The sequence below is a fragment of the Solea solea genome, chromosome 7 (genome assembly GCF_958295425.1).
Source record: "Solea solea chromosome 7, fSolSol10.1, whole genome shotgun sequence".
Classification (NCBI taxonomy): domain Eukaryota; kingdom Metazoa; phylum Chordata; class Actinopteri; order Pleuronectiformes; family Soleidae; genus Solea; species Solea solea.
Genome location: NC_081140.1, coordinates 18,808,857 through 18,820,807, shown reverse-complemented (window position 1 = coordinate 18,820,807; position 11,951 = coordinate 18,808,857). Strand labels below are relative to the sequence as shown.

The 11,951-nt window shown below is 42.2% G+C and overlaps 2 protein-coding genes across 2 annotated transcripts; one reads left to right on the top strand and one right to left on the bottom strand.

Annotated features, from left to right (window-relative positions):
- Window positions 1-129: 129 nt before the first annotated feature.
- On the top strand, window positions 130-8,431 carry pgm2l1 (phosphoglucomutase 2-like 1). Its single transcript, XM_058633062.1, has 14 exons — window positions 130-636; window positions 2,403-2,570; window positions 2,655-2,761; window positions 2,850-2,934; window positions 3,020-3,103; window positions 3,221-3,417; window positions 3,570-3,759; window positions 3,848-3,945; window positions 4,025-4,205; window positions 4,716-4,809; window positions 4,917-5,046; window positions 6,321-6,510; window positions 6,608-6,741; window positions 6,827-8,431. Exons 1-14 carry the CDS (start codon window positions 526-528, stop codon window positions 6,927-6,929), a joined length of 1,872 nt encoding a protein of 623 aa, XP_058489045.1. The 5' UTR covers window positions 130-525; the 3' UTR covers window positions 6,930-8,431.
- Window positions 8,432-9,462: 1,031 nt separating this feature from the next.
- Window positions 9,463-10,417, bottom strand: LOC131462268 (putative gustatory receptor clone PTE03). The gene has a single exon (XM_058633324.1). It carries the CDS (start codon window positions 10,399-10,401, stop codon window positions 9,463-9,465), a length of 939 nt encoding a protein of 312 aa, XP_058489307.1. The 5' UTR covers window positions 10,402-10,417.
- Between the last annotated feature and the right edge of the window lie 1,534 nt (window positions 10,418-11,951).

Here is an 11,951-nt window from a genome sequence, read left to right as displayed (position 1 = left end):
GTTGGAGAACAAGCGTGTTTTAAATTTAATCGTGAGCTCTACTGAAAGGCATAGATTGAGTCATCACATATATGTTGCGTGAAATGTGTCTTTAATTTACCGTCAGAATACATATTATTGTGGGGGCTTTTATTTTGGTGACACACCAGAAGTAGGGAGATTGTGTCGGTCATTACCAGTGATGTTTCTGAAGTTCGGTACTTCATGTTGCTGTCTGACTTTTTACCGTGGAACATTCTAGACTTTCACCGGACTTAGCTTATCTCCCCGTAGAAGACATCAGATAACTAGTTAAAGTTATCCTCGGTAAGGAAACTGGCTGGTACCAACTACCGGCAGCTATAACAAAGAGGACGCGTGTATCCGGTCCAGCACCGGGAGCCGAAGACCCGCACCGTAAGGCCGTCTCATCCACTCACTGTCAACCACCGGTCCAGTCCACCGGCTGTTAGCTGCAGCACCCGACAATCCAATGGCCCCGGCGTGCTCCTCTTACTGTTAGCTAGCTGCACTTACTCCGACAACATGGGAGACGATAACGAAGTTAATGGGGACCTGAACGCCAACTCGATGAGCCAGAGCACCGGTGATCCGCAGCTGGACAAGGCGGTCCGCCAATGGTTAAAGTGGGACAAGGTGAGTATCTGTTGGGAAGCAGGCGGAGGTCCGATTGAGCTGCTGGAAGTACGCTACTGCGAGCTGGGTTCATCACACCAGACCTCTCTGAAACATCTGTCATTTTTACATTCGTTAAAAAACACGTGTTTAAACCGACGAAAGACACGCATTTAACGGACGATTGCAGTCTTGAAGTGAACTCGGCTGATTAATGACAGTCATTAGCAGCTCGGTTCGTCAGGTAACTGACGTTTTCTGAGCAGTTTAACGGGGCTGGGCATATGTTATAGGTGCGTGACAACATATGGCGCAGCAGCTTTGAAAACAAGTCATTATTGAATGTGCTGACACTTTATTTCCCTGTTTCAACCGAGCTGAACTGTACAAGGGACCTGCACAGAAAATCACTCAGTTCTCCTTCCTTGTTGTGTGTATGTGGTCGCGTGAGGAACCGTTAACCTGTGACGTAAGATAAATGTGTGTGTCTGCTGGCCGCATTGCGGAGCTGCAGGCCACCTTTCAGGGATCCTAGAATCTGCTGTGTGGGTTGACGGCAGCATAACTTAGCAGATTCTCTACAGTAGCCTCCGGGACTGTGATGTCACCAGGTAATTGTGGTTCAGGCAGGTGTGCAAAACATTACATCCAGAGAGAGATGCAAACTAGGTGAGTCCTGCAGAATGAAACCTGTCTGTGTTAGTGTGTGTGTCCACAGACTGCAACATTGATTCAGAGTTTTAAACCATGAGGGACCACATGAGTTCAGGTCAGTCTGAACCAGGGGTCACCAACCTTTTTGAGCCCGAGAGCTACCTGAAGGGTAGAGAATAATATGGAGGGCTACCATATTAACATTTTATGCAATTTACCATTTAAATGATGAATAATATGCATTCAATTGCATACACATTAAATCCAGTGCTTACTCCTAATGATTATCACAGTTATAAACAATATCAGGACATTTTACTCAGTGATCATATGGATACATGCAAGTGAGGTGAAGTGAAATGAGCCCACGGGCACCTCGTTGGCTGCTCGCGGGCTACCAAGTGCCCGTGGGCACCACGTTGGTGACCACTGAACCATCCACTCCTGGTCTGGCCACTGGCAGTGAAGTTGGCTCCAATTGGTGTATCATACAACCACACTTTGATAAACCTGAACTACCCCTTAATGCAGAACCACCTCCTTTTGATCAAATATATAATCCATTAATCAATCATGATCAGGTGAGGATGTTTTCACCTGCTGCAGTTGTCATGACAACAAATACAACAACAATACAAGCCAGTGGCCACATGGTGGCGCTGACAAACTGATGTTTATCAAACAGTGTTTATTGTTTTAAATGTCACATTTTTACACACACTCACACATAAGGGCAGCCACCTGACCCCAGAGCTGTGTGACTGTAAAGGTCAAAGCTGACTTGACGGTTCCTGACCTTCATTCAAATGTCAGCAGCTTGGAAAAGACACACACACACACAGGTTTGTGCAGCCATCCTTTTAAGGACTCTGCCTAACCAAAATGTTATTCCTTACTTAAACCATAACCAGACAATGCCTAATACCATAACCTTAATCTAACCAGAATTTAACAGGAATTAAGAAATGAGTTTCTACCACATAAGGACCAGGGTTTTAGATTACTGGTCCTGACAAGGTCAGTGTTTATGTATGTGTGTGTGCATGTGTAATACTGATCTGAAGATCAGGTTTTGGTTGTTTTTTATGGTTCTGGATCTGACTGGATCTCATGATGTTGTTTCTCTGCTTTAGAACTGCTGTACTCGGGCTCAGGTGGAGTCTCTGGTGGCAGCGGGTCAGGTCAACGACCTGAGGTCAAGACTTAGCAGCAGGATGAAATTTGGCACAGCTGGACTCAGAGCACCTATGGGAGCCGGCTTCAACCGGATCAATGACCTCACCATCATCCAGTCCACACAGGTCAAATTGTATTGATCAGGTGATTGATGAGGTCATAAAGCAGCTGTTGGTCAACGCGACTTAAACTTCCTGTTCCCTGCTCAGGGTCTGTGTTCATACCTGTCCAGGTGCTTTGCCGACCTCAGCAGTCGAGGAGTGGTCGTTGGTTTTGACACCAGGGGACAGGAGAGCAGTGGCTGCAGCAGTCAGAGGTGAGGAAGAAGACAGACGTCTACGTGGTCCTGGAAGATGTAAGTGGGAGGAGTCACAGGTTCATCATAATGTTTTTATTTGTTCCAGGTTGGCTAAGTTGACGGCTGCGGTGATCCTCAACCGAGACATCCCCGTCCATCTCTTCTCCACATTTGTCCCCACACCATTTGTGGTGAGGAAAGTGTCTTACACCTGTCTTTTTTGCTTGTCTCACACTATGGTCAGTGTGACCAAACTGTGTAATTTTTTTTTCTAAGCCGTACGCAGTGAAGAAGCTTGGTGCAGCAGCTGGAGTTATGATCACAGCATCTCATAATCCTAAAGAAGACAACGGCTATAAGGTAACAACAAGACAATGATGACGTCCCCAAATGTAACAACAGGACCATCAGATGAAACAGGAAGTGGTTCCCTTCTCGTGTCTGTGCTGAGTCCTGGCTCTGTACCACCCCCCGCAGGTGTACTGGTGTAATGGCGCTCAGATCTCCTCGCCTCATGACAAGGAGATCCTGCGGAGCATCGAGGAGCACCTGGAGCCCTGGAGCGCCTCCTGTTGGGATTTGGAGCTGGTAGAGCGCTGCTCTATGAGGACTGACCCCCTGACCCTGATCAACAGCTCTTACATGGATGAGCTTGCCTCCCTCTGCTTCCACAGGTGAGAGGAAGCGTTTGCTTCTACAGATACACCCCCAGACCTCTTCAACCAGACTCCTGACGTGTGCAGCCAGACCCCCTGACTTGTCTCTCTTTGTTGTTCAGCGGTGAGTTGACAGATTGTAAATCAATTTTTTTCCCCTTGTCTCTCAGAGATCTGAACAGCTGCTGTCCACTGAAGTTTGTTCACTCGTCGTTCCATGGTGTCGGGCACGATTTCATCCAGCAGGCCTTTCAGACATTCGGCTTTGCTCCACCAATCCCCGTCCCTGAGCAGAAAGACCCTGATCCTAATTTCCCAACTGTCCGCTGTCCAAACCCAGAAGAGGGAGAGTCTGTGCTGGTGAGGAACAGATCTGCTTTTTCTTGAGAGTTTATTTTATTTTATTCTCTGTGTTTTATTTTAACTTTTTACTCTTTCTGTGTTTCAGGAACTTTCTCTTCTCTTGGCAGAGAAAGAAAATGCTCGCATTGTTCTGGCCACAGATCCTGATGCTGACCGTCTGGCTGTAGCAGAGAAGTCTGATGGGTAACGGAAGTTTCCTCAAAGACCCATCAGAGACAGAGTCACCACCAGATGTGCTCACCTCTGCATCTCTGTGTTACAGGTGCAGTTGGAAGGTGTTCACAGGTAATGAGCTGGCAGCTCTGCTCGGGTGGTGGATGTTCTTTAACTGGAAGGAGAACCATCCAGATCCAGCAGACTCTCAGAGGGTCTACATGTTGGCCACCACGGTTTCCTCAAAGATTCTGCAGGCCTTTGCTCTCATCGAGGGGTTCCACTTCGAGGTGAGGCAACATGTAATCAATGAACATGGGCAAGAACGTGATGAGACTCTGGATCATTCAAAAACGTTCAATACTGATTCCTCTTGATGACCTTTTACCGCTAAAGGTCTTTGCACATCACACTTATCTATGAACCTAATTAGCTTAGCATTAGCTCCAGTAGAAGAGTAGACATTGGTTGTGTTTGTTGTGCGACAATGATCCAGCAACACAGCTGCACAAGAAACACAACGTCAGCAATATTTCTCTAGACAGTAAAGCAGCAGCCACAGAAGTCTGTCCAAACAGGGAACATGATGGGGAGAAAAAAACGCGACATGGGTTTTTGTAGTAACTCATAATTCCTCATTGACACTCGACCTCTCCCCACTGTTCTTCACCAGATACCTCTGCATTCAGACATTCTCACCAACAGACTATACTATTGTTAAAATCCTTATAATGCCCATTCCGGGTGCTAACGACAGATTTTGATGTTGATGACAATCTCTGTGTATTTTTGTTTAACAGGAAACACTTCCAGGGTTTAAATATATCGGCAACAGGATTCATGAACTCGTCAAAACAGGAAACACAGTCATCTTTTCCTTTGAGGAGTCAATTGGTAATTTAACCCATTTCTTCTATTTACTCTTTGTGAGCTGATTGGCTGTATCTTTCGTCGTTATTTAACCCATAACATGAAGTGGGGCTCTGACTCTGTGACATCAGGTTTCCTGTGCGGTGGTATGGCCCCAGATAAAGACGGCATCAGTACGGCGGTGGTTGTGGCTGAAATGGCGGCCTACCTCCACAACCGCAGCCTTAGTCTGACGAAGCAGCTCGACAATATTTACCAGACGTACGTTCATGAACACAAACATGACAACAAATGCCCACATGAGATTAAAATATAATGGGGATGTAATTCATCACTAACACTCCTCCATTTTCACCATACTATAACTACCACCTGTAGAGGCAGCAACAAGCAGAATAAAACGGATGTTGGGCAATCATAGAATGATGGTCCCTGTGGTTCAAAATTCCAATTTTTTTCCCAGACTTATTTTTGTTCTTGTGATATCTTTAAATTGAAAATACCATTGCATCCCAATCATTCTTAGTTATTGATGAATACTGGGATGACACAGTATTTCTTGCATTTCATCTTCATCTCCATGACAGTATCATATTATTGTAATATTTATTAATATTTAAATATAATCAACAAAGAGTTGTTGGGGTTTTTTTCCCACTTCAATCCAGTTCAGTGTGATTTAAAATGCGATCCGTGCAGGGTGTACCCCGCCTATTGCCCTATGTCAGCTGAGATTGTAGTGGTAGAAAATAATGGATGGATTGATTTCATTTACAGCCCACACCCACTGGGAGGCAGCAGAGTTCCATTCTTGAAGTTGCCTAACTGAGTGACCTGGGAGTATCTCAGTGGCAGCCGCCCCATCACAAACGTTTAATTACACAACACAAAGGACACAAATTGTTATGCAAGTTATAATAGTAATACTTTATTTTTGCAGCGCTTAACAAATGCACCTGACTGCGATAAGATTGTTTCCGGTATAAAATAGTGACCTTTTATAATTTTTTTCTCTTTTCAACCCTTATGAGAATTATGAATGTAACACTCACTCATCATTCATCTTCTGCCGCTTTATCCTCCATGTGAGGGTCGTGGGGGGGCGCTGGTGCTAATCCCAGCTGACATAAGGCGAAAGGCAGGGTACACCCTGGACAGGTCACCAGTCCTTCACAGGGACACATAGAGACAAACAACCATTCACCATTAGACTCATACCTACGGTCAATTTAGAGCATCCAATTTGCCTAATCCCAATGAAGGTAACATAACTTTTTTAATAAGTGAACAAACGTTGTTCAGCATATGTGTTGGTATCAGACTGGGATACAGGATGAGCAAAACATACATGTGTCTCCATCAAAACATGGACACAGCTCCACGGATCTGTATTCTCTTTTTGAGATTCCAGATTGACAAACGTGAGTGATTAGGATGGCTCGATACCGCTTTTATGTGTCCAGGGCTTATTTTGAAGTTTCCTGTGATCTGGTCTTTTCTTATTTTGACACTTGTATATAACTTCCTTTCTGCAGGTATGGTTACCATTTGTCTAAAACTTCTTACGTCATCTGTAAGGACCCGCCCACCATCCAGAAGATCTTCAACCGGATCAGGAACTTTGATGGTGAGGGGTCATACCCAAAGACATGCGGCGGCGTCCAGATTGTCCATGTGCGAGACATAACCACTGGATATGACAGCAGCAAGGCTGACCTCAGATCTGTAAGGCACAAACAGGGAGCAGTTTTATGACTTGTTTCCTCATTAATTGTTATTTCCTTGACATTTGTGTGTGTTTGTGTGTGTGTTTCCTGGGGAGGTGTTCCCGGTGTCTAGGAGCAGTCACATGATCACCTTCACGCTGCAGAATGGCATTGTGGCCACGCTGAGGACCAGTGGCACCGAACCCAAGATCAAATACTATTCTGAGTTCTGTGCTGCACCTGGAAAACGGTCAGCTGACTCAAACTAATACTAAAGGAGTTTCTTCTGCTAGTTGTGTTTGTGCCATGGCATAATCGGTATGTCTGTGTTGCAGTGACGTGTCCAGTCTGGAGGAGGAGCTCAAGAAAGTGACGGACGCTCTGCTTGACGACTTCCTGGAACCAGAGAAAAACAACCTAACTCGCTGCTTTGTCTAAACCCTGCCTATGCGTAGCTGGTCTGTCCTGTAATGTCATATCCTGTTGTGTTTGTAGACAAATCAGAGTAGCAGCTTCTCCTCTCTGTGGTGTCGGTAACATTCATGATGGACTGAAGAACTAAGCATGGGCAAATAACAGATGTTGTGACAGAAGTGCCTGAAGGAAAGTTAAACTGCTTAAACTTGATGTCACCTTCTGTGGCGGCTATGTATGGAAGAACAAGGAGAACAAGGGGAAACAAGGAAAAACAGAATTCAGACACTTCAAAAGGTTCACATTGTAACATCTATGTCAAGTGATATGATATCTGAAGTAGATTTAATGTTAACTGTTTTTCCTTTACGAAAACTGAAGTTTTCGTGATCTCTTCACTTTCCTACACCAAATTCCACAGAGAAAATACATGGTTTTAGCAGGTCTACTGTTGCCTTGTTTGGTGAATTTATGTCAGGTGCGAGGTTAATCCAAGTTAAGGATTTCAAAAACCAAAGTTTCAAAATAATACATTTGACCTTACTGATGGAGGCAATAGTGGACCAACAACAAAGTGGCTAAAATCATTTTTTTCCCTATGTCTCACGCTGGTTTTAGTTACAGTTAACGCTCACAGTGTGTCAGTACCTCATACAACTACAATAAAATAAAAAAAAATAAAACAATTGCTACTATCCCTTTAATTCAACAAATTGATTTTTCCAGTAGTTGATCCTGTGGAGATGTTTATTTTGATTTCGTGTTTGTTGTCCTCACTTGAAAATAAAATGCTGAAACTTATCTTTAAACAATTTCAAACTAATGACAGATTTTATTTTTCTGTCCGAGTCATGTTTACATCAACCTTTTTCTGGCCTCTCACGAGATGATGATTCTTCACTACTTGAAGCATCTACCCTAAAGTTCTCATTAAAACGTGTATGTTCCTCCGTACATGGCGTTAAAGGGGTGTTTCCAAATAGATGTGATTTATTTTTGATAATTATGTTGCACAGACGACGAGCTGCTGGTAATGATTTCAGACAATAGTTTTGTGATGTTGGCGCTATGCACGCACACATGCACACACACACACTCCGTTACTTTTGTGAAAGTGGCTGAAAAAGCTCTGCGGCGTTTACACTGCTGTTACCATGGTTACCCTTTGATGATGTAATCGATATATATACAGGTGATATAAACAGACCAGAGGACTGCTCAAAAGTAAAAATAAACCAAAGTGAAACTTTGAAACGTGTTTGTATGTTTTTCAAAGTGTTTAATGATTGTTCTCTTCAGTTTCACAACATTTGGCAGTCAATTTCATCTTTATCAACAAAAGCGGACAAAGTCTGTCAGTTTGACTAGGCTTTATTGACATGAATGTCACTTTGATGCTTCAGGTCTGTACAGTTCATGCATGAATTTAAAAAGGAATATTTAATGCATGACAACAAGATTGATTTACTTGATTACTTGATTTCAAACATTTCCATTAAACTTAATGGGCAATGAAAAATAAACTAAAATAACTAAATTTGTTAAAAAAAAATTTAATCTCAATGTGACCTGGTGAAATGAAATTAAGAGTATATGTATGTGCCCATATAAAAAATGGTTATTTGTGTTTGTGTTAAACTGAGTGAAAATAAAAATGTTTTTCTCATTCATGATGTAGAGTCAAACTGTTTATTATTTAATTAGTAATTGAAGTAGGAACAATAAACCAAATATATAAGATCATAGACTAATAATAATCATAAAAATTGACAGCACAAGGGTTCGGATAATTTTCCTATTTGGGGGTGTAGAATTACTTCATTACAAATAAGTTTCAACAAAAGCAAATGACGATTTATCGTTACTATATTTGGATTTTTGAACATTTGGTTTGTTGAGTAACAGCCACGTTAATTATGAAGTATTGCTTTGTTTTGTTTTTTATCGGAGGGGACAAAAGAAAACATTACAATCTAATAAGTCTGAGAGGAATCACATGAGTGACCACATAAAATGTCAGCATAAAAAACCCAGTGAGGGATACAATTAATGGATGATTTTGAAAGTCACTTCCTTGACATAATTTAAAAGAGGATATTTGGAAGAGAGCTAAGTTTATTCTATCATGGTATAACATTTGGAACAGAGTCAATTGTTCACAGTATTTAACTGTTTAGAGGAACCACAGTAAAAAAACAGAATCCAGGAGTAATGATTCACATTTTAACACCAGAAGATTAAAGCAGGTATTAAACTTGTTCAGAATATCACATTATTAAACTGCTGAAATTAAAGATCTGGACAACCAGATATACCCCACAAACAAAAGTTTATTGTAGAATAACAACTTTTTATATAAAATGTCTGTTGTCAAAATAGATCAGATTAAGCAGTTTCTTAAAAAGAAACTGCTTAATCAAATTGGTTTGTTATTTCTGATTATTATTTGTTCCTGCTCTTTCATCTATTAACATAATTTCTACATAAAGTATTCAGATTGGAGGCTGTTAAGACTGCTGAATGTTTTAATTCCTCTCTGGCTGTGGTGTGACTCTGCTCAGGTGTGTGTTAGCAAGGCCTTCGGCCTGAGGCCTAGGTTATGCAGGATCCCGGAGCGGATGTGCTGCAAGTTGATACCATAAATGATGGGGTTGACAAGCGGTGGGACCACCAGGAACTCTGCAGACATCAGGTTCCGCAGCATCAGCTCATGAACACTGCCGTAGCGCGAGTACAGGGTGTCAAACATTAGTGACAATGTGAAGATGAGTAGTGTGATGAGGTGGGGCAGACAAGTCTGCATAAACTTCCTGCGGTTCGAGTGTGAGCGCAGCGACGCGTGGACCAAGTGCACGTAAGAGAGCAGGATGAATGTGGTCTGCAACAGGTGCGAGAACATGAGCACAAAGCCATACACGTTGTTGATGGCGATGTCCCCATTGCACGACAGCTTCACCACCTCCCAGTTGGTGCAGTAGAGTTTGTGCACGTGTTGGCCGCAGAGAGGCAGCCTGGCGGTCAGTATCACCCCAACCAGAATCTCCAGGATCGAGAAGCACCACGTGAGCAGCAGCATCTGTGCTACCTTCTGTGGCGTCATGAGTATGTGGTACTGCAGTGGCCTGCAGATGGCCACGTAGCGGTCGTACGCCATGACAGTGAGGCTGGTGAACTCACAGAAGACGTAACAGTACACGGCACACATCTGCCCGAGGCAGCCCGCGTACGTGATGACGTGCGAGTCAGCGAGAAGGTCCAGCAACAGCTTCGGGTAGAAGCTGGATGCACCGCAAATCCCGTTAAAACATAGGTTACACAGAAAAATGTAGATGGGCTCATGTAGCATCTTCTCCATGCACACGGTGGCGATGAGAATCACGTTCACAAAGATGGTGAACATGTACACGGTCAGACTAAGCGCAAAGTATATGTGGCGGTTGGCAAGAGAGTCATTGAGGCCATGCAGCTGAAGAACAAGCTCTGAGTTATTCATCATGATGAGAGGTCAGAGGTCATATGACGTTCACAAAGACCTAAGACAGGAAAGACAGGTCATCCACATCAACTATCCACAGCGAGACTGGAACAACTATACTTACATAATGGATGAATCGATTAAAGTGTTTCTGTGAATGTAAAATAATTATAGATTTTTTTTGCTTCTCTATAGCAGTAAACCGTAAATCTTTGATTTGCTAAAGGACATTGGGAATCAATGGTTGATCGTTTTATGAACCGAAGAACTAATCAATAATTCCAGAAACCAATTGATAGATCAATCACTAATGCAAATAATCATAGTTACAGATGCACATCATCAGAAAACTTCAAGAGGTCAGACTTTCCCTTCAAAGATCAACAAGAAAATAAAATCTGCCTCAGCTCCAGAGACTGTTTAGACAAAATGATCATGAAACAAACTCATTATCAATAAAACTGATCAGATACGATCAGTTGCCAATACGTGCCTTTGTTTCAACTGTTCAAATGTTACGTTATTAATCAGTGACAAACATCAACAATAATATATCAATCTGAGATTAGATCAGTGACAACAACAACACTGACCGCTGAGTGTAACATGATGACACACTGACACCCACACCCACACTCACACTCTGGTAACAAGTCAGCTTCTCTTATACATCTCAACTACATACACACACAGGGGTGATGACATCAGAGTGTGGGTGGAGGCCCCTTCTGATATAATAATATCAAATACTAAACATAAAACTTTTATTGTGATGCAAACAGAGTCACTGTCACATGATGTGCTACAACCTTTACACACACACACACGTGTAGGTAACCGTAAACTGCAACTGAATTTAAATTTCAGACATTAAACCATTTCTAGCTTTATGGTGTCCTTTGGCTCAAATGTGTGGCTTCAATAGTCTGTATCTGTGTTCTGTGGGGTCAGAAAAAATTGCTTTAGTATTAGAATTAGAATATTTAGAATTCTGGAAGTCATTGTGCATGTGATGGAGGAATGCACAGTGCATGTAGTGGCCTCAATGGCCCTGCAGTAAGTAGTGTGCCATGTCCCTGTGATTGAGGAATAGCATATTATACTCAACTGTATTCAAATCTGATTGAACTATATTTATGTTCCCTACTTTCAACTTTTAACTTTTAACTGGTACATTTCCAGTTAATTCCCATTAGTTCCCATAATTCCCTGTAAAAAGTTTCCAATTTGGAATATTTCAAAAATTCCCAAACTAAAGTTTCCATGGAAAGTCTCTTTGCAACCATACATACATACATACATACATACATATATATATATATATATATATATATATATATATATATATACATATATATGTATGTATGTATGTATGTATGTATGTATGTACATACAGCCTTTCCGCAATCTTCTTTGTTGTGTTTGCTTGTTCGCAGGCCAATAATTTGACCCTTGTCAAACAGAGTAACATCTTGAGAATGTTGTTTTTTTAGCCAGAAAACAGGGCTGGCTCTACACATGGTTCAAGCAATGATTTTGGCCGTTTTGTTTTTCTGTGACGTAAAGGTCAA

What these genes read in the sequence shown, in the direction of transcription:
- LOC131462268 (XM_058633324.1), bottom strand. Translation starts at nt 10,401, where the DNA reads ATGATGAATAACTCAGAGCTTGTTCTTCAGCTGCATGGCCTCAATGAC.
- pgm2l1 (XM_058633062.1), top strand. Translation starts at nt 526, where the DNA reads ATGGGAGACGATAACGAAGTTAATGGGGACCTGAACGCCAACTCGATG. An exon ending in CCATCATCCAGTCCACACAG is followed by an intron (nt 2,571 to 2,654) that starts GTCAAATTGTAT and finishes TTCCCTGCTCAG; the next exon opens with GGTCTGTGTTCATACCTGTC. An exon ending in TTCCTTTGAGGAGTCAATTG is followed by an intron (nt 4,810 to 4,916) that starts GTAATTTAACCC and finishes CTGTGACATCAG; the next exon opens with GTTTCCTGTGCGGTGGTATG.